The 23,521-nt window shown below is 39.2% G+C and overlaps 2 protein-coding genes and 1 long non-coding RNA gene across 3 annotated transcripts; all 3 read right to left on the bottom strand.

The window, feature by feature from the left end:
• Nucleotides 1–7,355: 7,355 nt before the first annotated feature.
• On the bottom strand, nucleotides 7,356–7,786 carry LOC149269454 (uncharacterized). Its single transcript, XR_016269894.1, has 2 exons — nucleotides 7,637–7,786; nucleotides 7,356–7,569 (listed from the first exon to the last, which is right to left on the bottom strand). It is a non-coding gene; the product is annotated as an uncharacterized LOC149269454 (long non-coding RNA).
• A 9,743-nt stretch (nucleotides 7,787–17,529) lies between these two features.
• LOC108612427 (uncharacterized) lies at nucleotides 17,530–19,000 on the bottom strand. Its single transcript, XM_018005309.2, has 2 exons — nucleotides 18,654–19,000; nucleotides 17,530–18,589 (listed from the first exon to the last, which is right to left on the bottom strand). The coding sequence occupies exons 1-2, from the start codon at nucleotides 18,708–18,710 to the stop codon at nucleotides 18,131–18,133; spliced, it is 516 nt and encodes a 171-aa protein (XP_017860798.1). The 5' UTR covers nucleotides 18,711–19,000; the 3' UTR covers nucleotides 17,530–18,130.
• A 746-nt stretch (nucleotides 19,001–19,746) lies between these two features.
• Nucleotides 19,747–20,430, bottom strand: LOC108612426 (uncharacterized). Its single transcript, XM_018005308.2, has 2 exons — nucleotides 20,335–20,430; nucleotides 19,747–20,260 (listed from the first exon to the last, which is right to left on the bottom strand). The coding sequence occupies exons 1-2, from the start codon at nucleotides 20,428–20,430 to the stop codon at nucleotides 19,802–19,804; spliced, it is 555 nt and encodes a 184-aa protein (XP_017860797.2). The 3' UTR covers nucleotides 19,747–19,801.
• Nucleotides 20,431–23,521: the final 3,091 nt, after the last annotated feature.

Raw genomic sequence — 23,521 nt, 5'->3', positions numbered from 1 at the left:
TAACAAATTCAAATGAAATTAATTTCCGTTTTGTTTGCGCCAGAGCGTACGCTTTCATTTTGCTACTGACATCGCATATCCAATAGCGCCCGTGCCGGAAATGAAACTTCGCATACATAGAAATGCGATTTAATTGCGTGTAATTGACATTCGCTTTGAAATATCAAACGAACAAACCGCAAAACGGATGCTGTTATTATGCTCGTCCACGAAGAGCAAATAAACATATATTCGTTTTGTTGACTGACCATTTGTCCGATTTTAAAGCTGGATAAACGAAAATAAATAAAAGTTCAGTTTATATATAATATAATACATTTGGATATATATTCTTCTAAGAATATTTTAATGTATAATGCTTTATATAAAATATAATAAATTGGGAAATATTTATTATTGTAGTATATTTTGTATTCATATTCAATAAATATAAACGAGTATTATGCATTCAGCTACTCCCACTTCATAAATTCTCCTTTATATTTTCTCTGTATCTATTCCGCGTATTGTCTGATTTGGAGTGGACCTCAACAGCTGCCTATGATCATCTGCTCTTGACTTGCAGCATTTGCAAATGGAATAATCTCGATTATATGCTGAATATTTAATGAAAACGGAATTAAATTCAATTTGTGCTGCTGTTGGTGAAATATCTGACGAGACTTATCAAATTATTTTCTCTATGATTTGCGAAAGCTTAATTAAGTGAAATGCATTCGAATTATTGTTATCGTATAGTTGAAGCATAGTTTTCGATGTAAATTGCAAATTGTGTGCTTATGAGCACCTGCAACAACAGTTTGCTGTCTTTTAGCCATATCTGGAGCGTGTTCATCAATTGGTCGGGCTCAGTTTGTCAAGCGAATAAATTAGCTGGTCAATTTCAATGCTATTCCGGCTCGAATGCCGCTCAAAATATATATAAGTGTATGTGCAGATACGCACACACACACACACATTTACTCACACCGGAACCGTTGGCAGACAAAGTCAATTTACCTCGAACTTTTGGCTAATATCCTGTCGTCGCACTGACAAAACTATTTTCAACGTACTATCAGAATTGTTGTGATTTTTAATTGCTTTTGCTGGGGGCGGTCGAGTCTTAATTATAATTTGAATTTGAATTGCTTTTACGACTGCCCGCAAAACTACAGCAATTATTTTGATTGCTTTGCTTGGGGCTTTAATATTTCGCTACGTAGCTGGGCGCTGTTAAGTCTTTCGTTAATGTATGTTGGGATTGTTAAAACTACGAAATCGTATACGTAATAAATTGTCGAAAATTGCTTTTTATGCTCATTAATTAGAAATACAATTTCCTCAGGCAAGCAACAGCAGCGCCGGCAGCAGCAGGAGTAACGACAGCAGCAGGAAGCGAACAATGCTCTGGGGCTTTGGCTGACACCTGAACAACAAGAGTCGGTTACATCCGGTCAAAGGACGACCAGCTGGGCTAACTGATGAGATTAATTAAGGCAGAGCAAACAAAAGGATTTTAGTTTCATGTATACACACTTGCCATTTGTTGTTGTTGTTGTTGTTGTTGTTGTTGCCATTGTAGTTGTTGCTGCTGCTGCTGCTGCTGTAGCTTTTGTATCCTGACAGGCAGCAATGCGTATGCCTGCTGGCATTTTTATTGACAAGGACACATTAATTACTCAATGACATTGTAATCAAATGTAAGCTTTGCCTTCGAGCGTTTCATGATTGTTGTTGTTATTATTATTATTATTATTATTCAGGCTGTTCCTGAAGCGTGTGCGTGTCTGCATGTTAAAGTTCAACTTGCCTCTGTAAATCTTGCGCTGTCAATATTGCGTATACGCCGCCATCACTCAGGCTGTGTCAGGCTGCTGTTTACCTAGATAGCTTCAGCTACGAGCATCACATGGGCACCTGGGTAGGTGTGTGTGTGTGTGTGTGTGTGTGTGTACTGGCAGCGTGTTTTATTAATTACGTAATTATGTAGCAAATTAAATGTTAGTAGTGTAAGCGAAGTATCTCTCGTGTTATATGGAGCAGAACACATAGAGCTGAATTGGATTTCAGCTACTCAAAGTGTCTGCCCCAACGTGTGTATAACCAAATAGGTTAGTTTGCTCAAAGGGTAATGTGAAGTGGCACAGTTGATAAAGGATTGTGTTAGGGCATTACATGCACTACTGGATACTCGAGAGCTTGTGCTGAGCACATAGTCAGCAGAAAAGAATCTGATAAAGCAAAAAATTCAAAGCTTAATACAAAGCAGTTATAGTCGTATGTATTAGTGCACTAGCATAAGCTTCAATCAGCACAAAAAAAAAAAAAAAAAAAAAAAAAAAAAAAAAAAAATCTAAAATAAATAAAATCTAAACCAAAAGAGGAAATTTAAATCTCAATTATTAGTCTAATGCTTAGCACTCTTCTTTTTAACAATATTAAAATATTTTATAATAGGAGTTCCACATTATTCTAACTATTTGCTTTGCTGAGTTAAGATCAGTATTATTAATATAAAACGCGTTTCTTTTTTATGTTTCAGTCATTGTTTCCCCGATAAAATAAATAAGTGCTGAAGTTTGGTAACGAATCCTACAGAAATAGCACTATAATAATATTAAAACCTAATATCAAATGAGTAAAATGTTGTATTCAAAGTATCCTAATTTTTTTCATATTTCATATCATGGCTATTTAAAGACAGACAAGAAAATGATTTTAGTCATACCACTTATTTCAAAAGTATTTATTTATAACATTATGCAAGCCTTTAGTTTGTTTGGTTTTCCTCTCTAATAATAATATACATATTTTTTAGATGTCTGTCATCCTGTCTTCAACGTGTGTTTATTTTATACGGATATCGAGGCAGTGATTCTTGGGCTTACTCGAGGGCATTTTGTATATCTGTCATGCCATCAGTCGGACGTCAAATGCTGCAAAAACTATTGTAGTTAAATGATGATTCCCGTTGAAAAGTTGTTGAAATTCTGAATCTTTCGAGTTGTAGCAATACCCATAGTATTCTGTAAACATTGACATCGATACGCAGACATTAATTTGCAAAACAATTAAATAAATGTTGTTTTCGCCCGAGTCAAGGAAAACATATGAGCAGAGCATGTTCGATTGGGGCACAATGTCTACAAGTCTTAGCAATTAGCTGTAGTTCCCATAATCAATTAGATGTTGGCTGGCAGCATGACTAACATTGTGGAAGCCAATACGAGGCGAAATCTGAGCTAGCGCTCAAACTTTGTTAACTCGGAAGTCAGTCACACCTGAAGCTGAGACGACAGGCCGTAGGATGGAGAGCTGCGACTAGAAGGCGAGTTGCCTGCCGCAGGCACACGACCGTAAAAAGTTTCGCTTGACATTCGTGGCGCACTTCTCTCGTTTTCATGGAGCTGGCAACGTGCCACAGCTGCGACAAGAGGTAAAGTTGCTTCGCTTCAAGGGTCGCTTCGCTGGTCTTGGATTACGGCGCGGCAGCACGCATTTAAAATCCAAATTAAATATTTCCGCATGAAACAAAAATCTTACAACTGATTTAATAAACCCGCGTCGAACGCCAGCTCTGGATCCAGCCGAATGGCTGCAGGGCAAGTCAAAAGGCGGCGCGCGTGAAATGCCACAAGTATATGAATGCGAATTCTCGGCTTGTGTGTTTGTTTAATTGTCAGGCCAGAAGACACACGTTTGGCATGTTTGGTAATTACGGCTGCTCCTGCTGAACATTCGCAGATGCGGAGAAAGCGCTTTTAGCATTAAAGAAAAACTCCAGCCACGTCGCTGGCATAATTGTGCTGTTAGTTGCTGGCAGCCCCCCCGCTGCTGTAAAAACTTTCTCCTAGGCAAAAAGTCATTTGACTGTCCGTTGCGCGGATGGCAACAGTACCCAGCTGGCAGCTGCACACCTCAAGTATGTCGCCTGGCTTTGCCTGTTCCATGAACGGATTCAGCTGCTCGCATTCAGATTTCAACTCGCATTGCAACTCCAACTTTACCTGACTGCCTGACTGGCTGACTGGCTGCCTGGCCAGGGGCAGGGCAAATGACAATGCGGCGAATGCCGCAGAAGCGAAGATGAAAATGTTGTCCTTTGCCTTAGCTAGCTGGCTAGCCTCGCCCCGCGTCTCCCGCATCGCCCACATCCGATTTCCCGTTGCCTCATTGCCTGCAGTTACAACTTGCTCGTGCAGCGACAAGTTGCTCGTCCCGGCCAGGGCGGAATGAAAATCATTTGCACGGTAAAACGTTTTTCGGTAAACTTGACTTGACTTAGATTGTGGAATATAAAATAAAATTACCAACAAATTGAAAATTGCATCCTGCGTGAGCCGGCAAGGGTTCCTGCCAACTAAGCGCCTCCTCCCCGGCCGCCCGCTCAACGCCGCTGCACGAAAAACTTTTCCATTTTATACCCAAGGATTATTCAATGAATATAAAATCTTGCAAAATTACACATATACCCCCATGTAGAAAGTAACTATAAGTTGTGGTCGTGATGTTCCAGCGGTCGTGGCAGGGGTTATGACTGTGGCTGTCTGTCTCCTCGGATCTGTGTGTGCGTGAGGCAGTTTGTGTGTGTGTGGGTATGTGTGTATTTGTAGGTTTGGCAACTTTGTGCACTGCAAGAAATTGCAAGTTAACTTAATTGCACTTAACTAGACAAATTACTAAAATAGATACCTATTGTGGCTCCAAAAGTAGAAGAGTAAGTAATTCGAGTCTGTTCGTCAGTGAACACGTTTTCACCTCAATTAATAGAGGGCAACTAGTGTGCTTAGAGGAGTAAACTGCAAGTAGCTGCGCTGGGGATAGAAATCGGAGCTGGGTTTCTTAAATTTGTCAGTGTTAAATTTATTTTGAGTCTTTTTATATGCATATTACATTTGATTTAGTATTTTGCTTAGACGGATTTTATAGATGTATTCCTCTAAGAAATGCTTATAGAATTTAACTGCCAGTTGAAATGGAAAAGCATCAAATTAGCTATTACAGCAACTGTAGAAAAGCTGTAAACTCAGCTAAGCCGAGCCTAATTGCTATACTTATATCGCTCATCATCTACAGCCCAATATTCTATTTGGAGACTTTTTCGAACGAATCGATCATAATATACGTAACTTTGAAAGTCAGTTTGACAGACAATACTAGAATTCAGTATGACTCAAACATATATAGTTTTAACTTCATTTTGTTAAGGGTTAATAAAAATCCGACTTATCACGATAATGCATTTAATACTAGAATTTGCGATGATTCAATCATCTTTTGTTTTTTATTCCATTAGAATAAAGCTTAATATATACTTTATCTACAATAATCTCTTCAAGTTTCAACAGCGAGTACCCTTAACAGCTTTATTTCGTAAACAACTCTTCTACTTAGAGAGCGTAGGGCATGTTGTTCAGATTGACTGAACTTGTTAGCTTTACGTCGTTGTACGACGTTAAAGTGCGCTACAAGCTGAGAGCATTTCAAAGGCTCACATAAATAGTCGCTGGCCTCGGGCTAGGTAAGCTCAGTGTAGCATCTCAAATTCGCTGCAATTTAAGCAACTTACTTGCAGTTTGTGTCGCTGCATCCAACGGCAAAACGAGTCGCAGAAAGTTCAAGCAGCAGCAGCAGGAGTAGGAGCAGGAGTAGCAGCAGGAGCAGCTGGCAATGCTGCCGCAAGCGCAATCATAAGCCAACACCTAAGCACGTCAACAACTCTGGCATTCCCCAGGTACTCCTTGCTGCCCGATGTTGCTGCCTCCTGTTGCTCCTGCTGCTGCTGCTGCTGCTGCTGCTAACGCTATTTAGTGTAAGAGCAAGCGAAACTTCTTGCAGCTACTACAAGTAAAACTAAAATTTGCCAGATCATTGCTTCCGCTACGTGTAAGGATTCACTGAGGCTGCAGCCGAGGCTAAGGATGCAGTTGCTTGGCACAGATTTCATAGTCCTGGCCACGGCTGTGCTGTGCTGCATACATAAGCGGCTGCTGCTTTTTTGGCCAACTGCAATGTAATGCTATAATGCATATGGTACGGCAACAGCAGCCCATGCTGTGATTGTCACCAGTAAAAAACTTGTGCTCGTGCACAACTTTCCAGGGCCAAGCTTGTGTTTGTGGCCCTGGCTTTGGGGCCTTTAAGCCATATGGCAAGGCGCAAGTTTGGCCAAATTAAATGTTAATTAAATTTTGAACAGGACATGCAAGGGCCACTTGCCTGCTGCACAGCAACTGTTGGAATTCGCTTATCATACCCTGTGAAAACTCTTTTAAAAAGTGCCAAAGAGAGGGGCCTCAACTAGCAGAAAAGCATTCTCTCCTCATTTTCCTCATTAAATACAGAATAAACGATTTAGATATATACAGACATTCCAGCTTAAAATCCCAGCTTAATATAACTGGCCTTCCGATTCTATTGGGAGGACTAAGAGTGAGGATTACAGGGGTTTCGCACAGTCGAGCATTTCAACTTGGCTCTCCTGCTTCCTCGCCCTGTCTCTCTCTCTCTCTCTCTCACAAACTACCGGTTTTTAGCAGTGCAACTCGCTTTGAAAATAAAGTTAAATACAATTTCTGCACGGATTGCCACTTTACAGCTGGCAAAGCTGGCAGCGATAATCAGAGAATACAGCTTATAGTAGCTACGGCACAAATACGAACTGCTTGCTCCTTGAGCGTAAATTGCATGGCTCCGGCACAAGAGTCGGAGTGAGAATCAGAATCAGAATCAGAATGGGAATGGGAATCAGAATCGGAGCCGGAGTGGAGGCCCGAAGCACACAAAGCCAACCACTCAGGCGGCTAAAGCATGGGCTAAGGGTAGCTCACTGAAAGGCAAAAGCCAAGTCACTCAGGCAAGCAAGCAGTTGGCAGCTAACATCGACCAAAAGCCAGTGACCAGCTGCAACTGCACCTGCAACTACGGCTGAAACTAGAGGAGTTGCAGAGGAGTCCGGCTTCAGTTATTGAGGCAGTATAAAGCAGCAAAGCAATGAATGGTTAATCAAGCAACCGGCCTGAACTGTTTTTGGCTTCACTTTGCACTTTACAGCTGCACTTGCTCGAGTGGAAAGAGGCCAGTAACTCCCATTTCTCAAATGTATAGAAATATATCTACATATACATTGAGCTAAACGCGCATTAACCAGACGCATATTACAAGCATATTAAGCAGAGCAGAGATTGGCATTCCTGTGGACATAGCCACGCCTAAAAGGATTTGCATTTATATACGACAGCAGACGGAGCCATAGGCCAGTCCTGGCCAGGCACTGCTTAAAATCGATTTTACTTGAGCTGGTAATTCCAACAATTTACTGTAACAGAACTTAATTGGCTAAAAAACTCTCCTGATAACTAAGAATAAATCAATTTTTATACTTATTAATTTATACTTTATTAATTTAATCGTCGAATCACACTTGAGTTGAAAAACGTCCATTCTGTGATTACGCTAATCACAATAAAAACATAAACACGCAGAGCCAAGATGTGAACGTTCAATGAAAACTATTGGAAATACTAAATCGAATCAAACCAAAGCCTTTAAATGGATAGCGGTGTCTTGCCTTTTCTTGATTCTAAGCTGTAAATTGAATCAGATATTTTAGTCGATTAAACAACGTTCAAAATTTTAAATGTAATATACGTACTTAAAGTAGATATGTAACATATTTGGGGCCAACATTTTCTTTATTTTTTTTTATAAAAAACTAAAACGATGTCACTTTGGGTGCTACAGAGCAGAAACTGAATATATTAAACACAAACTTCGTAAACGAATATATAGTTCATACACCAAAGCCTACTGAGTAATGTAAATTTTATAAAAATATTCTATAGTTTGCAAAATAATATATTAATATGTTATTTGTATATAAGCTTATTCTATAGCTTTACATAATGCTGAGACTTACTTATGCATGCATATATAAGTCAACAGCTACTTATTGGTGATTTCTATGCCTCTTACGGAACAAGACTAGAATTTTCTAAATTTTCTAGATTTTCTTTCTAGGTAACGTGACTAATCATAGTAAACCTTATCCACACATAGACATCTAAATGATATGGTCCATCCACACTTTAAGATATCTATGTATAAGAACATTTAACTGTTTTTTAACGAATGCAATGTTCTCCGTTGATATCTATGCAGTTTTTGCACGCGTTTGGCTGAATAGTTGATAAATATATTTAGCAACTCTCAGGGCTTTTAATATCCGGTCGGCCCAAAAGTATGCAGTGGCAACAACAACAACAACAACAATAACAAAAGCCAACGGCCATTGACTGCGCGAACGTGGCCGCGACCGCCATTGTCATTTGCTGGGGCAATGTCAGAGACGCAGGCCGCAAAAACAAACTGCCGGCACCAGCGACAACAACAACAACAAAATACCACAAAAAACACTCACAATCACACATACATGCACATAGCTGACGAGTGTGAGCGGCCAAACAGCAAATAACAAAAAGCACACGGCAAAACACTCAACCAACATCCATACCAACAAGAACAGCAACAACAGCAACAACAACAACAACGAAAACGGGAGAGAATCAGGCAGCAGCAGCCGTCAGCCAACAGCGAGCAAAGTAATTTTAATTAAAACTTATGGCAACGTCTGCGAGTGAGTAAAACACGGCGAAACGAGTTGATAAAAGCGCTCACAAACACACACACTCACACAGGCACACTTAAATACAACTACAGCAAAGCTTACAAATACCAACATACTGAGCTCGCACATAGAAGCTCAAGGCCCCGTTGGCTTAAACGAGGTAATTAAAAAAGCGTAAGCACCTTCATTCCCAGCCAACAGCGCCGATTCCCCGATCCCATACCTTATATGAACCCTTCTTCCCGTCGCCCACGTCCAGGTTTTTTCTATATCTCTCTCCCGCCTTCTCTCTCCGTGTAATTTCCATTTTATTTTATGCGCGCGTTTTTGTTTGCTGCACTCCTTTTTTTATTCTTTTGCTATTTACCTTTGTTGTTTTGTTATTTTCCTTTATTTTTATTTTTTGCTGTGCTTTTGTTTGTTTGCCTTTAAGCCGGCGCCGTAATCTGATATTACGTATACGATGTGAGCGCCAGATATTTAATAGAAATTCAACGTTTTCATGCTTGACAGCCAATAAAAACTGGAATTTACCTTTAGTTTCTGTTTTTCTCGTTGTTTTGCATTATTTATTCTCCTTTTAACAGATACTTAAACTGTCGTGGGGTTGGGACTGCAGCAGAGAAAAGGGTTGGCTTCTATTTATCCGCTCCATTTTGTGTGCTCATAATAGATCGATGTGTATTATTTGTTTATTTGTATATAGGGAAGGGGAGGCATGTGATTTACACCCAATTAAGTGCACTAATTAATTCATATGAATTATCAATCAGAATCGAATAGAGTTATGAACTCACATACAATATAAAGATCCCTCCCGTTCTTCTCAGCCTTTGTGAATGTCGTTACACATATATGTCGTGGTTTTGCTTGTTCGTATTGCAGTCTGTGACAACGTGAAATTGTATTGCAGCCATTCAACGAATACATTAAAAATTAGCATTGCTTGAAGTTTATCCATAATTTGTTCTACAAATATAAGTAAGTCGAGAAATATATAAATCTGCCAATTGTTAGCTTATGATATCTTAGAATTTAGCTTTTCTATTTTCTCATGCCAAATAGAGAGTTGGATTTGCATACATCGTAAATTGCTTTTCAAATAGCTAAAAATAGCCGAAATCGATCCATGTTATCATAAATTGTTTAAGAATTTGTAATTGCCTACATTAAAACGCATATTTAAAATTTTCCTTATAAATTGGTGAATTTTATTCTAAATCATATTTTGTAAAAATACAAGAGATTTGGAAAAATGTATTTGAAACGTATGAGGTGCTTTGGCTGGAATAATGCAGAGCAGTGTTTAACTGGGCGTGACAATTCAATGCCAGTTAGCATCAAAGCGCAGCTTTATGGGCTTTGCCCGCTGCTGACGTCGTCATCATTCAAACAATCAGCGAACTGTAAAGCGACGCGCCCAAACGAGCGGCTCTAAACGCGCATTTCAACGCATGGCTTGGCTTAGCTTGGCTCGGCTCGGGTCGGCTCGGATCCCCGGCCTAGGGCACGGAGCTAGGGGGCGCGCGGGCCTCTGGCGCTGGCACAGGCGGTGGTCCTGGAGTATATTTGCCACATGCTGATAAGCAGACATAATAATAAAAAATGTATGAGCTGCCTCGCAAGCGGCAGTCATAATAAAATGTGCAAAATAAAATGAAATGGCGAATAACCACAGAGTGGGGGCAACCGCACAACGAACAGGACCAGGACGGCGGCAACGGATGTGCGCCAAAAGCAGCAGCGGAAACGTTGCACAATTTTGCGGCGACAAAGCGACGTGGGCACAACAACTGAGAGAGGCAGACAGAAAGAGAGAGAGAGAGAGAGAGAGAGAGAGAGAGGGATAAGGGTAGAGCGAGAAAAGAGAGCCCGACATAATGAAGTCAAAAGTTGGCCAAAGAGCTCTGAACGTTTTGCTAATGAGAGCTTTGAAAGGCGACAGTGATTATCAGGTTTGGGCTTAAAGTTTATCCGTCTAAATTTGAAATTCTCTTCCAGCTGCATTCCGGAAATCAGAAACTAAGTTTAGAGAAAGAGAGGGAGAGGTAGAGAGAGAGAGCTAAGCTGCAAAGACATCAATAATAGCTAGAGCGAAAAATATTTGTTGTTGCTGCTGTTGTTGTTGATATTTCTCGACCCAAGGCAGCACATTCATAGCCTTGGCCATTAGAACCTTCATAAATTTCTGAGAGTGTAGCAGAACAGCGCTCAGCGGCGTCTGTTTTTGATTGATACTTGATGGCGGCAGCGACGCGACGTCCGCAGCAGCGTCGACTGCGTCGCCAAAATGTGCAGAGGAAGCGTTGAAGTTGATATTGGAGTCGATGTACGTTGCTGTTGTTTGTTTGCGTTGCCAGTGTTATCGTTGTTGTTGCGGTTGTCATTGTTGTTTTTGCTGCTGCTGGCATAAGCAACACAATTTAATAATAGATTCATTACCCACACAGATATAATATTAGCAGCTCCCCACGCGTCGACACTCCGGCACATATGCTCCTCGGGCGACGCGTCGCCTGTCACCATGGATAACAAAATATACGGCCAAGCGTTTTTCCCACGAAATTGAAGGGATGCCCAGCTTTATGCGTGGCATCATGGCTGCGCAGAATAAGTGTCTCTATGAGGAATATAATAAATTGAATATATTTTCATCAGCAATAACAGCAAACAAACTCATCAGCAGCAACAACAATATCATATCAATGAAAACATCATGTTAACAAAACGGCTGCGAATGCCGCCCGAAAATGCTGGCAATAAAACTAATAGAGATTGGCGGAGGGTCTCGCAATGGGGCGACAAGTGTTATGTTGTTGTAAACAAATAACAAGGGAGAATTGTCGAAACGGGCTCCAATAAGCGAGCGTAAGCAACAAATTCTGTAAAAAACGACTTTCGCAAAAAATCTATTTTGCCCGAGGAGCAGAGATAGACATACATACATACATACAACAATACACATACAAACGGACGGACGGAGAAATGGACTGATACAATTTAGCGTAGATAAATAAATATTTATTTTATTTATCATGCCCTGATCCCTTAAAAATGGGAAATGATATACATATACATACATATATAATATATAGAAAGACACTATCAAATATATAAAAGCGTGATCATGAAGTTTATATAGTTCATCTGTCAGTCTGTCTTATGACCACCCTCCCGTATAAGAGCTATTGAACTGTAATGCAAATGATTGAATATTTAATTATTTAATAATTTCTCATATGTGCTTGGATTAAATGTAATAAAACTTTTAATGCAGCTGCTGGTGTATTTTATACTATATTCATTTAATAAATTTTTATTTTTTTAATATTTTCAATAAAAGACAATATTAATAATAATGAATGCCTATAAAACTATATATATTTCAATTTAGAAATATGGAAAAAGTTTGCACTTATACTAATTATACTAAATTGAAGCATATTTTATAGAATATGCAGGCCATATGCTGCTTTCATTGAAAAATTACAAGTTATAATTAAGTTATCCAATACAAAAGTTAATAAATACTCGCGTATTTTCTTTGCGAAAAAGTGATATTTATTTTTATTTTTATTTTTATTTTGTATTCCATTTTGTCCAGAACAGGATTCTCATTCTCTGCACACAGTACTTGCCACAAAATATTAAAACTCCCCTCAGAATCATCTTATTTACAGATTCTGACTGAACAAGTTCAATTTCTTTGAACAGGCAAAACTATAAGCTGCTCTTAACTTGCCCTCTTGAACCTAACATAAATAAACCGGCAATTGCCTGTGCTAATTTTCGTATCGTGTCATATATATTCTACGTATCTGTAACTGTCAGCAGCTCAGCACAATTGAAACGAGGCGATGAAGTGCAAACATTTGGAAGTTTATTTGGCAGCCGGATAAAGAGTAGATGTGAAGCCCGCCAAGATGTGCCAACATTTTAGCGCCATCAGCCGTTGCTCGGGCTTGGCTGCTCTTGTTTATCTGCTGTTGGTGAAGCTTATTATCTTCAGCAGCCAGGCGGACCATGAAACCCCATCCGAAGCAGCCACTGAAGAAGCCTTTTCCATAACCAGACACGCCTCTTGCGGCTGCCCAGAACTTTCAATGAAGTTTGCCGTCGTCTTGGCATGAAAATTTCATCTCAACTTGCTTTGATAATTTATTTATTTTTATTTTCCCACAGTTGTGCGCTTTGATACTCTTTTAAAGGCCGCTATAATTCCATCATCAAATGTGAAACGGATGGGAAAATATTTTAGATACTATTGGTAATATTTGAATGACTCAATTCATAATAGCTCAGATATGAATATTATAGATATTAATACTATTGACGTGTTATCATCATTTTAATTATATATTAGAATATACGATAAGCAACATGTGTTCTTAGCGCTCTTTATACCTATTGGACTTATACTCTTAATTGTAGACTCCAGAGCTATAGGTATAATCTGTACATATGGTATGTAGTTAGGTTAGTTAGAGCTGAAAGTCGACTGCGCACTGTAGTCTGCTTTCTTATTATCTAATATATACATACAATATATACGAATTATATTGATATATGAGTTATCTATATATAAGCAGTTTACAACTCCTATAATACATGTTGACAAGGGTATTCAGCAATCGGCTTGATATATTATTGTATGGCTTTTGCGTTCTGTTTTGCTTGCGGGCTACTTCTAATCAATTCCAAATCATTAAGCACACGCATTAGATCTGTCAGTGGGCTAGGGTGTGCTGGTATGTGTGAGTGTGTTCGTAAGTATGTGGCAATTTCGCTTGAGTTAAAGCTGTGGGGCTTTAAGCGCGCTGCTGGCCATAAATCAGAGGCGTGACGGCGCACAAAAGGCAGCTGACAAAGCTCAAAAGCTGTACGGGTAATTATGACTAATTAACGTGCCGAATAGCACGGCCTACTTGCCCATAGCCCCACGGCCAGCCCCCACCAGATTCACGGCTGCCCATCGATACGAGGATCTGCGCCTTTTGAGTTGCCTCAAAAAAGGAAAGAAATCATAAAACTTGCCCCCGGCTAACATAAAAGGCTTTTGTCCAGCCATAAAAACATCGTCACTCGCAGTCCCAATGCCATTTTGATATGCCCCACACGCGCCGTAGCTGATAAACTGAACAGCATCGGGCATTTATGGTCGCACATGGTCACTGGGACGCAATACGTAATGTAAGTGGCCTAAATTGTGGTCAAGAGGCAGGGCCAACCCAAAACCTTCTGGGAGGGTGAGGCGAGTGTTTGCATGAGGCTGATCAATGCGCCGCAGTTGGAGCAATCCTTCGATATTTTATGGGCGTGTGCAAACTACGACTGTTCACGTCTGTGGCTCGCATAAAATGTAATTTCAGTTAGCTGAAAAATTATAAACTGCTCCCCGACATTTCTCCACTCTCCACTTTGTTGCTGGTAATGCGTCGCTCCTTTTTCGCGGCTGCTTCCTTAAGTATATTTACTGGCACGGACTGTGCTTCTGCGTCCTTAACATTATTTACTCTCTGGCTGGCCGGAATACGCAATTCTGCACGCTCCTTTTGTACACCGCAAATGTTCATAAATAAGTTGATTAGTTTTTTATGTGGTTAGAGCTGAGAGACATTTTGAGTGGCAGTCAGAGCGACAGGGTGGGGCGAGGCAGGGCGGGGCAGGCCAGGACAGGACAACGTCGTGCAGGACGCCACAAGATGCAGCAGCAGGACAGTAATTGAAAACGTTACTTAACGCGTGATTATGATATTCCCTGAAGCCTGCAAATAGCATGATAGGGCGAAAAAGCAACACTCCATTCAACCTCACTTTATTGTGTGCGTATGTGTGCTGTATGTATTGTGTACATTGTGTGTGTTTACGTATGCGTGAATGGAAAGTGCGTGTTAAGCCGCTTTTGTGCTGATCAGAATGTCGGCCAAATGTTTATACGCAGAGATGGCCGTCAACAGATTACAGATTTCAAATCTCAGAGTGATTTTTAAAAAGCAGAAAACTTCAGCCAACTTTTATAAAGTCAAATATTGAATATGACAATATATTATTTTCTGATAAATTATTATTTATCATACACTTTTTTCTAGTTTGCTAAGTAGAGACTTTGACTATAATATTGGTTGTTTGCTGGTGTAAGAAATTATTTGAAGACATGAAAGCTCAATTATTTATCTCTAGATGAAATAGTCGCAACTGGCAAGAGTGATGGGTATATCAAGTTAAGTTTCGTGAGCCTTCTTAGCATAGAGGGGGAGTGTCGTTTGCAGTAGAAAGCTAGTTCAGTGTGGCGTACCTCTGACACGTTTCGGAAAGGTGGTCTGTGTGCTAGTACTATATGCTCATATCTCAAAATGGATTGCTTACAGTTCGCTGTTCGCTTGTTCACTTGCTCAATTAATTTATTGTTTTTGTGAGAATAACTTGAATACTCACTTGATTATTATCAACGTGCTTTGATTTCAAATTAATTCCACTCATGCTAAATGCTTAAGTAATGAAAAGCATCACAATTTCAATTGCTTAGACTACAATTTCAAATGAAATCAGTCAACTGTAGAAAAGTTTATTCCCCCAACTTTTGGACTCCACATGCTTAGCAACTAATTGAAACTCAGTAAAAGGGTTATAGAAAAAATAATTATAATAATTAATTTTGTTGAATTGAAAGGTCTCTATTAAGTGAAGTTAACAAAACAATAGCTACTAATTATAAGATATATATAAAGCAGGTAGTTAGATAGATAGACGACAGTATAGGGAAAGTATCTCTTTATGGAGTGTTATCTATTAGATCAGCTGTTATTCTGTGCCATTGCAAATTTTCTCATATGTAAATGACATAGATTATGGATGAACGTATTGAGTATTTAAAATTGTGCAATCATTTAATATGGAATTACAGAAATTTTAGCAAGCTGCAAATGCTTTTCGCATAATTTGCTGTGTGCGCTGAGGCGTGCAGCGGCATCAACAGCGCCTCATCCGCATGTAGCTCTGCTGTTTCGCCCGGGCTATTTGTGTGCTGTCATGTGTGCGGCGCATGTCTCCTTGCTGCCCCTTGCACTCGGGTTGACACGTAGAGGAGTTGGAGGGTTGAGGGGCTGAGGGGCTGAGGGGTTGCGCCTGTCTGTATGCTGAGCCAAAAGCCAGCCCTACCACGCACTTGCACTCTCACTTTAATTTGTGTGCCAGGCAGCGACCCACGAGCCCCCAAACAATGTCACTTGCCTTTGTGAACTCACGTGTTACATGCAAATGTGCTTCCTGCCCAGAACAGAAGACTTACAACTCACAACTTGACGTTGTTGTTACTGCTGCTGCTGTTGCTCCTGCTGCTGCTGCTCCTGCTGCTGTTGATACTGCTCCTGCTGCTGCGTTTCTTTGTCTTTGGAAACACAGCCCCACATGTTGTTGGCGGAGGTTAAGAGTGAGCGCAAATAAATATTGTAATGATGTATATGATTTCTTTTATGCCAGACTACACAAAAGATGTTCCTGCCTATCAGTTTATTGAAATCCCTTTAGCCAAGCGACAACTCGGCTCAAGGGCCGACCCACTTGAGCGCAATTCGAAAAAAAGAAGTGAAAAGCAAAATGGGAAATGCAACATTTTTATGGCATTCATTTTAATGAAGTAACAGCCTGGCAAAAAGTCATTAAAAACATGCAAAATATATTCACAGTGGCATGCAAAAATCAATAAACAATCAACAATGTATAAAAAAAGGTAAAACGCTGGGCTGAGAAGCTAAGAGCCAGACTCAAGCCTCAAGGCTGCAATTATGTGTATGTGCGGTTCTCAAAGCTGTCAAAGGAGTTCGGGCTAGGCCAGAAAAAATGTTTAAATAACATGTGAAACGCGTTGACGATTGCATTTTTGAAGTGCACAGCACAGCCGTACGAAGGGGCACTGCGCAGGGTGGCTGTGGCATTCGCTTACAATTTTAAAGAGTCTGCGACACACGCAAACATCCACAGCGACACACACACACACACACATGGTCATTGCGTTGACGTGCGAAGAAGCGTGTATACCAATTAAATGCAACGGACAACGCCCCAAAAAGTATGCTACAGACATATATGTGTGGCAACTGCTGTCAATGACAGCGCAAATAAGTGCAACAAAGCGCTTGAAAAGCACGCAAAAATAAAAATCGATGATGCTGCGACGCACACACACGCACACGCACACACACAGTTACTATATGCATTTTACACATGCACTATGTATGCACATATATCTATGCAGCACTGTACATATATACAGTTATATATGTAGCTAGGCATATAGGCTGCCTGGTCAGCTGCTGCTCGCCGTGTAGTGTGGGCATTTGTCATAACGGCAGGAATAATCAGAGCGACAAGCCTACAGCAACAACAACAATGGCGTCCCTGGTAGACGAGGTGTAGGCGTAACAGCAACAACAACAACAGCAACATTGCATAAACACGGGAAGCGGAAACGGACTGTGCTGGCCCATCCATGTTGACGTCAGTCATACAGCGTGCAAATGTTGACCTACATACAAAACGCCATGCAAACAGGCGCATAAATGCTATGCCAAACAACAACAAAATCAACAACAACAACAACAACAGCAACAAGAGCTCTGCCTGCAGATAAGTCCTTTTTGTGCAGATGCGAACGCATTGTTAGAAATATGACGGACACTGCCATAGCCATAGCTATGGCCATTGCCGTTGTGCAAGTTCGCCCCGTTATTGTTTTTAATACTAACCAGCATCGTAATTGTTATGTAGATTTATCAATTTCGAGTGGACATGCTGCAGGCAGCAGACAACAGCCCTGGCGTCCAGTGGCCAGCAGCAGATGTGCACTTAGAACGAATCACTCCAAAATGCCAAGTTTTAATGCTGAATAAACGTTTTCGATATATTTTTAAAGTCGCCTTTCATTCAGATTTTCAATAAATTCATACATAATAGATACACATAGATATGCACTTGCTAATGACAATATTATATAAAATATACACACATATATAAGTAAAAAATAATAAATATTTCAATGGTATTTTCGTTTGTTTACAAAGCTTTCCCTCATTGGATAGGTGGATAATGTTATCGGTACAAAAATAGATAAAACATATTCATACAATTGTTCATATTTAATCATTTAAGCTGAAGGGATTATTGATTCGATTCGGTCTGAAATGCTTTAAAGTCCTCTATTACAAATGATTTATGCTCTTTTACAATTTTTCTTCTTCTTATTTTATATATTTGTAACTTCATCATTACGAATGTTACGTTTGATAGAAATGAATAAATTATCTGTTTTGCTCTGTCCAGCTTCTGTCAGTCGAAAACATATTTGGTCAAAACTAACTTTTAATATTTATAATAGCTTGGATTAACTTTATTATAAATTCGGTATGACGCAAGCACTTTTAATTCTCCCATTTTTTGTTCACTGACAATGACTACAATAATTAATGCATTGATCGCATTAATGGATAATCGAACAAAAGACAAATGTATAAAGATCTTAATTATTTATGCCGCACGCACTTTGTACTTCCAGAGAATTTCCATAATGAATGGAGACGGACTCTCAGCCATTTTTATTTGAACGAATGCCTGATAATGTCCAGTTGGATGGAAAGTCGGTGAGATCAGGGCATTGGTTAAATTCTTGAGGTAGTAAACCTTCGGGGCAATCGGGCACTTAAAGAAGGAGTTGTTCACCACTAAGGTATTGTAGCTCTCGACAAACATCTTCTTATAAAACTGATTTTCTAAAAACTGGCAGCCATCTACCCTTTTTAGCTCGTACAATACCCGTTGAGATTTCACAGAGCGCAGCTCAATGTTGATGGTGAACGATGCAGCCTTCTTTACCACGCGAAACGTATAGAGCTCATCTTGATTAGGCACTTTCTTGAAATATTCCACATAGTCGTGATCGCAGTTTATCTCCACTGATTCTATAACGGGTAGCCCATTCATATGTACCTATGTGAAAATACATAAATACATCCAGGATACATCCAATATTTTGTTGCGAAGATAGGCTTACTTGCTCAACTGAAAGCTGAACTAATATCCACAATAAATACGTCCCGAGTAGAGTCATTGTAAACTTCAAACTGGCGATAGTTAAGTGACTGAACAATTTTTATACCGATCTTCTTTAGATGATTGACTTACATATTCATCGAGCCATCAAGATAAAATGTTATGGATCATTAAGTTGTATAAACGGTACTGGGAATTTATATACCAGCTTAGGTTAATCATTGTCAAATTAACATTTATATTCGTTCATGAAGTGAATCATATTGAGCTTGTGTCATGACCGATGGATAGTCACAGTAGAGCCTCTGCCAGCAGAGTGTGGCAAACATTTGAAAAGATTTTTTAATATTTATTTTTTGTTTGATATCATCTGAAATATAAATTTGGATTATTTTTTAAGAGACCATTCAAAATTAAATAAAACAGTGAAATCTTGGGAGCATTTTGCATTTATGTATGTGTTAAATTGTCTTGGAAGAGTTCCCAAAAAATAAATAAAAAATTATTTTAGTCTAATTATTCATTTTAAAGATTCTGGCTAATTTTTAAGCTTGACAGTCAGTTAGAAGTTAGAGGATTTTTATAAAGATATGTTAAGAATTTAAGTAGTAACTTTCATATTGGGTTCATATAATTTCGATATTATTATATAAGATGTAAGTAGTTTCTCTGCACCACTGTAGGCATATCGGGAATAAATATATTTACATCTAATCATTCGAGGGTATTCCTAGTTCCATTAGCCACGAAATGGTTTTCGTTAACACAGACAGCCAGACCGGTATAATGTGCTCCTTATGAATGTATGAGTTGGTTGACTGAAGCTCAGTTTATCTCCTAGTCGTGCACTCCTAACTTTTACTTGAAAAGACAATCCTTGGATTTAGGCGGTAAATAATTAATTATAAATAATATATATATATTTTTAATCCTCTTTCAATTTAATGAGTATGGATTAACTTTATTAAGAATGTAGTATAATGAAATCGTATTGTGGTTTGTTAGCAGATTTTGGCAATGCTCCACTGACTTTGACTACGAAAATGAATGCATTAATGATATTTTTGGAAAATCAAATAAACTGACATTGTCTTTATATGGATTTAATTAAGTAACTTGTACTTAGTCACAAAACAGATTCTTAAATCCCTATTTGTAGTAGACATTGTACTTCCAGACGATTTCCATTACAAACGGCGCTGAAGTTTCTGGCATTTGCATCAGTGTGCTAAGCTGATAATATCCGGTTGGATGAAAAGTCGGCGAGACCAAGGCTTTGCTTATGTTCTTCAGGTAGTAAACCTTGGGGGCTATCGGGCACTTAAAGAATGAGTTGTTCACAATTAACGCTGCGTAACTTTCAGCCAACATCTTCTTCATAAACTGATTTTTCAAAAACTGGCAGCCATCTATCTTTTTCAGCTGGTACAATATGCGTTGCGACTTCACAGCGCGCATCACAATGCTGATGGTGAACGACGTAGCCGGCCTTACTAGGCGAAACGCATAGAGCCCATTTTGGTTAGGTACTTTCTTGAAATATTCCACAAAAGCGTGATCGCATTTTGTCTCCACTGATTCCACAACAACCAGCCGTTTCATATATATCTATGTTAAAATATTGTAGACTTAAGATATGTATATAGAGTATGGAATGCCGAAAGGCATAATTTCAAGCTTACTTGCTCGACTGAAAGCAGTAAAAAGATCCACAAGAAATAGACTCGATATGGAGACATTGTAGACTTCAAATGGGCGTTTTTTAGGTTACTGATCATTTTTTGTAAGCCCATTTTTTTCCGAACATCATTAATCGCTTTAGATGACTGTCTAATATATTAACAAAGCCATAAAAAGCTAATGTTATGGATCATTAACTTGGAATGGAACCGTGATATAAAATGCACAATGGACTTGATATTGGTGCAAAGGTTTTAATTACTTAATTTTCGATAATTATATCTGAAAAACATGGGATATATGTGTATCTACGATTATAGAAGTTTTCCTTTGAGTTAAATGCTTCCGTAGTTCTGAGTGCGTACCAGCTTTGTATGTTTGTGTTGAAGGAAACTAAAGTTGTTAATGTGTGTTGGGTTAACGGTATCTCCGAGTCAGAAGATGACAATGAGAACCATCTTTTGTTGGTTGATTATTATTCTCGACAAAGTCTATCTCAATGTTCATTTTATGGCTAGCACAAAATACTTTGAGAGAATCTCCATAATCAACGGCTTTCGGTTCTCCGGCATTTCAATGCGTATGCTTAGTTGATAGTAGCCGAGCGGGTGAAAGTGGGGCATAATCTTGGGGTTGATCAAATTCCTCAGGAAGTAAACGTTCGCACGGATCGGGCACTCAAATAATGTGTTGTTCACGACTAAGGCTCGATAGATCTGTGACAGAAACTTGTTCATCATCTGGTTTTTCAAGAATTGACAGCCGTTCAATTTGTCAATTTTGTACATTATCCGTTTGGACTTTACGGTACTCAGGGTAATACTGATTGTGAAGGACGTAGCTGGTTTGACTACGCGAAAGGTGTAAAGGAATCGTTCATTGGGCACTTTTCTAAAATATTCCACAAAGTCGTTATCAGAATTAGTTTGCACTGATTGTATGACAAATTTTCGATTGACTGGCACTGGCACCTGAAGATAAATGAAATTCATTACGAAGGAAAATACTGGCGCTACTTTAGAAAGTTTACCACGTTTTTGATATCTACTGCCAGGGCCACGCCCATCGATAGAAAAAACACTAGAATCGGACGCATCGTAAGCAAAGTGCTAACTGCGAAACTTGCCGTGATAATTAAAACTATTTACCCAAATATTTGCCAGGCCTCAATTGCTGGCATGAATGAACTTGTAAATAACTAAACTGTTTATAGAGTCATAAAGAGATAAATGTCGTTATGGACCATTAGCTACCGCCCAAAGTGAATGTCATTTCATTTAGTTGTGTGAGTAACGAATATTTGTATGTCTACAGATTTTCCAAAATAAACTACAGCATAAAATGATATAATTGTAAAGCTTCAAATAAAAAAGCTATTATTAATAAATGAATGGGATCAGTCTGTGTATTGACTAAATATTTGTGCTGCTAAAATAAGATAATATTCGGGAACTAGAACTGAAAGTGTTATTCGAATAAATTCCGGTGCTAAGGGTCCAAGTGTTATTCCGATGTAACTCGAAAAGTTTCAAATCGATGGGTTCAATTTACTTTTGGGTCACTTGCCTTTGCCAAAATTTGTTAAAGTGAACTCTTTGAGTTTGACTTTGTCCTGCCTCTGTTTTTGGCAGAGGCAAGTGGCCAAAGTGCCAAGGCAATGTAGTGCCACCTGACAATGTCTAATGATGATGGAGTAAGTGCAGCAGCCACTACATAATCATTGCCATAACGCTACGGCAGCAGACGCAGTGCCCACTTTGTGGCTGCTGTTGTTGTGGGCGCTGTTGGTGGTGCCGTTGGCTAGATGGAGACACGCAGCCATGCAGTCAGGCAGTCAACCGACCAACCTGGCAACCAACCTCCTGGCTAACAAACAATCTAACATTCCAAGGGAAGCTCGGTGCAGCACTACTAAGTGTGGAGGCGTCGTAGCGCCAGAGCGTGGGGCGTTGTGGTGTGGGGTGTGGCATTGGCGGTTGTTATCGCACACAGGGAAAACTCAATGAGTCAATGACTTTCTGGTGTCGCTCGCTGATGCGCGTCGCGGCTTCGTTGTCATTAGTAACAACACCGACACGCACTCTCTGACAGGTACACACGAGCACACACACGCACACACACACACACGTCTACGGACACATGTTCAGCTACCTATACACGCTCAGTTGTTGGCTAGGGCTGCTGTATGTTCTGGGTTGGGCGCTGTGGGAAATGCGAGCGGGTCCGACAATAAATTTGGCAAACAAACACGTTTCGGCTTATGTTTTATTGGTGTTCGTGCTGCTGTTGCTGTTGTTGGCGTTGCGGCTGATGTTTTGTTGCTGTCCTTGGCGTACCTAATGTGTGTCAACGGCAGGCGATGCTGTTGTGTTGCGGCTTTCGTTTTTTTTGGTTTCTGCTCTTTTTTTGTTCTTATTTCTGATTGTGTTGCGGACTCTTATTGTGACGCTTTTTACGCATTCACGCGCCCAAATTGGCCAGCAGAATGTGTTGAATACACAAACAAATTATGTGCCTTGCTTACATGCTTTTAGGCTAAGTAATTATAATTTTTTGGCAGCCAGCAACATTTGGCAGACATTTGCTATGGGTTTTTCTGCTGCTCCTCGCTACACGGCATTTCCCTCGATGCTCATTAGCCGCATCCTGTGCTAAATCAGGCCATATTTATGCGCAGGCCGTGGCGCTTTAAGTGTTAAATTGTTTGTTCGTAATGCCAAGTAAGTTGTACAAACAAATTAAAGGAATATAAAAATGCCCACACAGGCTCCGATTTGGGCGTTACTCTGATTTCATCAAATGCTATTCATTAAATTACATTTTTTTTATATTTTTATATTTTTTTTATTTTTAACTTTATTAGAATTATTTTATTATATTATATTTTATTAAATTTTTAATTTATTTTATTTTGTATTTTACTGTATGCTATTTTATGTATTATTTAAATTTAAATTTTTTGTTTGTTATTTTATTATAAATATATATATATATATATATTTTTTTTTTAATTTTTTTTTATTTTTTATTATAGGATATTTCATTGTACTGTATGCTATTTTATTTTATTTATTTTTCTTTCAATTCATTTTACTGTATGTTATTTAATTTAATTTTATTTAATTTTATATTTATTTATATTTACTGTATTTTATTTTATTTTACTCAATTAATAGGAGTGTTGCACCA

Source organism: Drosophila arizonae, chromosome 4 (genome assembly GCF_054131065.1).
Source record: "Drosophila arizonae isolate 15081-1271.41 chromosome 4, UAZ_ARI_1.0, whole genome shotgun sequence".
Lineage (NCBI taxonomy): Eukaryota > Metazoa > Arthropoda > Insecta > Diptera > Drosophilidae > Drosophila > Drosophila arizonae.
This window is presented reverse-complemented; position numbering and strand designations above follow the sequence as displayed.

Bases quoted from the DNA above. Each gene is read 5' to 3' on its own strand.
- LOC108612427 (XM_018005309.2), bottom strand. From the start codon at position 18,710: ATGACTCTACTCGGGACGTATTTATTGTGGATATTAGTTCAGCTTTCA. The intron at 18,590-18,653 runs GTAAGCCTATCT...ATTTTCACATAG, and splicing joins TTCAGCTTTCAGTTGAGCAA to GTACATATGAATGGGCTACC.
- LOC108612426 (XM_018005308.2), bottom strand. From the start codon at position 20,430: ATGATCAGTAACCTAAAAAACGCCCATTTGAAGTCTACAATGTCTCCA. The intron at 20,261-20,334 runs GTAAGCTTGAAA...ATTTTAACATAG, and splicing joins TACTGCTTTCAGTCGAGCAA to ATATATATGAAACGGCTGGT.